Source organism: Fukomys damarensis, unplaced genomic scaffold, assembly GCF_012274545.1.
Source record: "Fukomys damarensis isolate Sample0158 unplaced genomic scaffold, DMR_v1.0_HiC HiC_scaffold_12, whole genome shotgun sequence".
Classification (NCBI taxonomy): domain Eukaryota; kingdom Metazoa; phylum Chordata; class Mammalia; order Rodentia; family Bathyergidae; genus Fukomys; species Fukomys damarensis.
In genome coordinates this window covers 17,218,809-17,223,135 of record NW_022900924.1, presented here as the reverse complement: position 1 = coordinate 17,223,135, position 4,327 = coordinate 17,218,809, and the positions used below count along the sequence as shown (strand labels likewise).

The 4,327-nt window shown below is 39.4% G+C and overlaps 1 protein-coding gene across 4 annotated transcripts in view; it reads left to right on the top strand.

Moving 5' to 3' along the window:
- Positions 1 to 241: 241 nt before the first annotated feature.
- Positions 242 to 4,327, top strand: part of Fam216a (family with sequence similarity 216 member A) — an 11,780-nt gene continuing 7,694 nt past the window's right edge. Inside the window, exons 1-2 of one of the 4 annotated variants that reach the window (XM_010604431.2) lie at positions 242 to 386; positions 1,211 to 1,251. In XM_010604431.2, coding sequence (XP_010602733.1) covers positions 310 to 386; positions 1,211 to 1,251 — 118 coding nt within the window. In that variant the 5' untranslated portion in view covers positions 242 to 309. The remainder of the gene's footprint in view (positions 387 to 1,210; positions 1,252 to 4,327) is intronic. The other 3 variants (XM_010604432.2, XM_010604430.2, XM_010604429.2) reach the window with 3 other exon arrangements.

The window sequence follows — 4,327 nt, the reverse complement described above, 5'->3', positions numbered from 1 at the left end:
CGGCGGCTGCCCTCGCGGCCGGGTCTCGCACGCTCCGAAGCGAGCCGATAGGGACCTGTGCGGTGGTCCGTCGCTATTCACGGAGGGCTTCGGAGAGGAGCTCGGGAGGCTTTGGTGCAGAGACGAGACGCGGGACTGCGACAGTCGCAGGCGGGCGTCCTCCTGCGCCCCTGTAGGGGGCGCTGCGGGCCCTCCTGGGGAAAGAGCCTTCCCGCCCCATCTCTACGCGAATAAGGGACGCGGGGAGCACGGAAAGGGAGGCGTCCCCGGGCAGAAGGAGGCTCCTGAGTCCTGAAGCCGATTTCCTGGATGGGGAAGAAAATTAGTTGCCGAAGTCATTGTCCTTACTCCCTCCTTCCCTTGTTCCGAACAGCGGGAGCTGCCGGGTATTTGCGATCCATTCAACCCACAGCCATGGCTCCTTGTCCTAAACATGCCATGTTATAATACCTGGTGCCATTGAAGACTTTTGTTTATCTGCAGTACTGGGATGAACCCGGGGTCTTCACAATGAGCTACATCCCCAACCCTTTACAATTTTGAGAGAGATCTCCCTAAAGTGCCCAAACTGGGTAAAAACGTGCCATCCTCTTGCCTCAGTCTCCCAGAGTGCAGAGATTACAGGCGTGCGCCATTATATCCGGTCCTATTGAGGACTTAAAAAATAAGTTGAGGTTCTGGTTTGCTTTTGTTGCATTTGTTTACAGTTTTCTGTTTTTCGTGATGCTTGACAGTCCTGGATCCTGTCAGGAGATCAAGGAACTTACGGTCATTGAATAAGTTGGAGGAAGTGGGTTTTATTCCCAAAAGGATTTGAACAAAATTAGAAACAGACCAATTTATCAATTCCAGCACATCCTAATTACTCCTCAAAGGATAGTATTTCCAATGCTTATAGCACAGAAGCCCAAGCTACTTATTGAGCTCAAAGTAGTAATGAAATTAGGAAGCTATAAAAGTAAAACCAGATATGGCTTAAAAATAAATCTTTCCTAGTGTGTTAAAAATCTCAAATCACTTAAAAAAAAGTGGAGCCATTAGGATGTAAGCAGAATTGTAGCAGAAAATTTGCAAGACATTTTGTCTTATAGAATCATGCAAAGTAAAAAGCTTATGCAATACCATCTTTTTTTTTTTTGGTTTGAAATATGTTGTTTAGTGTTTATAAAGCTGTCAATTATTACCTGTTATTTATATCTTTTTTTAACAGATCAGCTGGACATTCTTATTTCCACAATTCCAAAGGTACTGGTGAGTAGCACATATAAAGTAGGTAATCACTATGAATAACAGGGTTGAGAGAAGCCAACTTGCCAGTACTATTTACACAGTGGAGTTTTAAAATTAGACTTTATTAGCATCCTTGGTAGTCTTTTTTATTATTTTTTCCAGTAATGGGAATGGAACCCAGGAGCACTCTACCACTGAGCTACATCTCTAGTTCTTTAAAAAAAATTTACAAAAACATTTTGAGACAGTCTCAATGAATTGCCCAAGGTGGGCTTGAATTTGCAGTCCTCTTGCCTCCACCTCCTCAATACTGAGATTACATGTGTGTGCCACTGTGCCAGCTTACTCTCAAGATTTCAAAGAACAAATTTGGCAGGTTCTTTCTCTTTTGTAAATAAGTCTCACATCAACCATTTAAAAAATTAGCAGTGATTCTTAAAAAACATTGTTCACAATTGTTGGCTGAAAACCACAGAGCACAGCCTTGGGTTTACACACAGATTGAAAGAAGAAATTCTGAGATAAACAGTTTCAGAGATCATAAAACATATCACAGTGCTAATACTTTCCTCTCACTTAAAGGACAGAGCTAAATTCCTCGTCTCTATTGGAGTTAGGAGAAAAAAACAAGCCCTTAAAAGCTTCTTGCTCATTTATTTTTCTGGAGAAAGGGGAAGTAGTTTAGTAACTTTAGTATATGTCTGTGTGTGTGTGTGTGTGTGTGTGTGTGTGTGTGTGTAGTAGTAGTAGTAGTAGTAGTAGTAGTAGTAGTATTTAAGTGTAGTTACAGTTTTAAAATATTTTGTTTAAATTTAGTGATATAAACCTGAATTCACTTTGCTTTCCCTTGGAAAAGCTACCTAGGGAAAAATACACACATATATATGTAGATATGCATAAATACGTTCACAAGCAACCTAATCATTTTTATAATGTACTTCTTTTTTTAAAAAGAAGTTTATTTTTTAGTTTTAAGTTCACAGGAAAATTGAGAAAAGACGTAGAGATTCCCATAGACCCTTGTTTCCCCACATGCACAGCCTTCCATTATTAACATTCCCTACCAGAATGGTATATTGGTTATAATTGATGAGCTTATACTAACACACCCTCTGTATCCAGAATTTAGTTTACATTAGGGTTCGCTCTTTTTTGTGGGGGTGGGTACTAGGGACTGAACTCGGGTCCTTGTGCTTACAAAGCAGGCGGTGGAACCACTGAACTAAATCCCCGGCCCTCACTCTTGGTTTACATATAATGTGTTTCATTGGAGGTTTGTTAATTTAGATTCCTCACTATAATTCTTAAAGCATGTAAAAAAGTCTAATGAATTATAATTAAATGTAAAAACAAAACAAACTGGTATAAAATTGATATAATTAGCTGGGCCTGGTGGCACATGCCTGTAATCTCAGTACTCAGAAGGCTGAGGCAGGAGGATTGCTGTGTCTGGACTGAACTGGACTGGACTGGACTAAGACCAGCCTGAAATACATAGTGAGACCCTGTCTTTAACAACAACAATAGCAACAAAAAGATGTAATTATTAAAATCTAGATATGGAAGGAGATAAAAGTTTTTAACAATTATAAGTATATGGGAATTAAGCAAAAATTCCTAAATATAAAAAATGAAATGTTTACATACAATCGCACTCAAGTAAAAACTCAGAAAGGTAAATATCAAAATACTTTGAAGTATTAGTAGATCTTGTTATTAGAGGTTTTATTTCTTTAGTCTGTATATCCACAATGGACAATGTATGTGTATAATTGTAGGAAAAAAAGGCTAGTATTCAACAAGTGCTTGTTTTCCTCTGTATTGGGACTTAAGGTCTTATCCTATTATTTAACATAAATAATACAGCCAACTCTTGGCAGAGAATCTAGTTTTTCCTGTGTCTTGTTTTATTGTTTTGCAACAGAAATCCCTATTAATTATATCCTTTTAAACAGATCAACTGAAATAGATCATGTTCCAATAATGACTAATATAGAACATAACTGAAAACACTTGCCTATGCAAGAGGAGCTAATGTTTTATAAATGGGAGATGTGATTCCTTCATTTTAAACATAACCTGAGTCCTAGAAACCTCTGAACTCTTTATGTGAGTAGTGGAGCCCCCCCAGTGACATCATGACCCTCTGCTCCAGTGGTCAGTACATGGAATCACTGTGGATGTTGAATGTAATCACTGTGAGTGCCCTTTTAGAACCTTCCCCATTCTCTACAGACAGATTTGGCCCAGACAAAGGTGAGTGGAATAAGTCAAAGGTCAGTGGTCCCTAATAATTAATAGGATCCTCTCGGTTCCCATACATATGTCCTACTTTATATTTGCTTTAATTTGGCAGGCTTCGTGGCAATGAGTAAAACCCATTTTTCAGTAACTTATTTACTAACACTTGATTCCACCTAACAATAAACTACATTTCTAAAATGACTTTTTGAAAGTCCAAATTGACTTCAGATTTATAGGAAAGTTTTAAGAACAGTACTACATGCATTCGTACATGAAGTTCTGGGGTCCCTTCATTAAGATGCTCCCAAATGTTATATCATCCACCACCCACCCACCTCCCTATCTTATATCTATTCTTAACTGTTTAAGGGCAAGTCACCAACAGGATGCCCCCTGACCTTTTGAGACAGGGTGTCCACATGTAGTTCAGGCTGGTCTTGGCCTACCATGTAGCCCAGAAAGTCCTCTTGTCTCCCCGCCGCCCCGAGTGCTGGGATTACAGATGTGTGCCACCACACCTGGCCAGGCAAGATGCCAAGTACATTTTCCTTTATAATAATAATTTAAAAAGAACTATAGCTGGATGTGATGGTGGAGACCTGTAATCTATCCTAGTACTGTGGCAGAGTACTAGGTGTGGCAGAGGACCGCAATTTCAAAGGAAGCCTTATTGACTTAATGAGGTCTGGAAAAAAAATTTTTTTTCTGGTACCAGGGATCAAACTCAGGAACATGTACTTGTGAGGCAGGCATGCTGCCACTGAGCTAAGTCCCTGGCCAAAAAAGAAACTGCAAACTGAAATATCAGCTACTATAAGAATGGATCTTTTTTTTTTTTTTTTTTTTTTTTTTT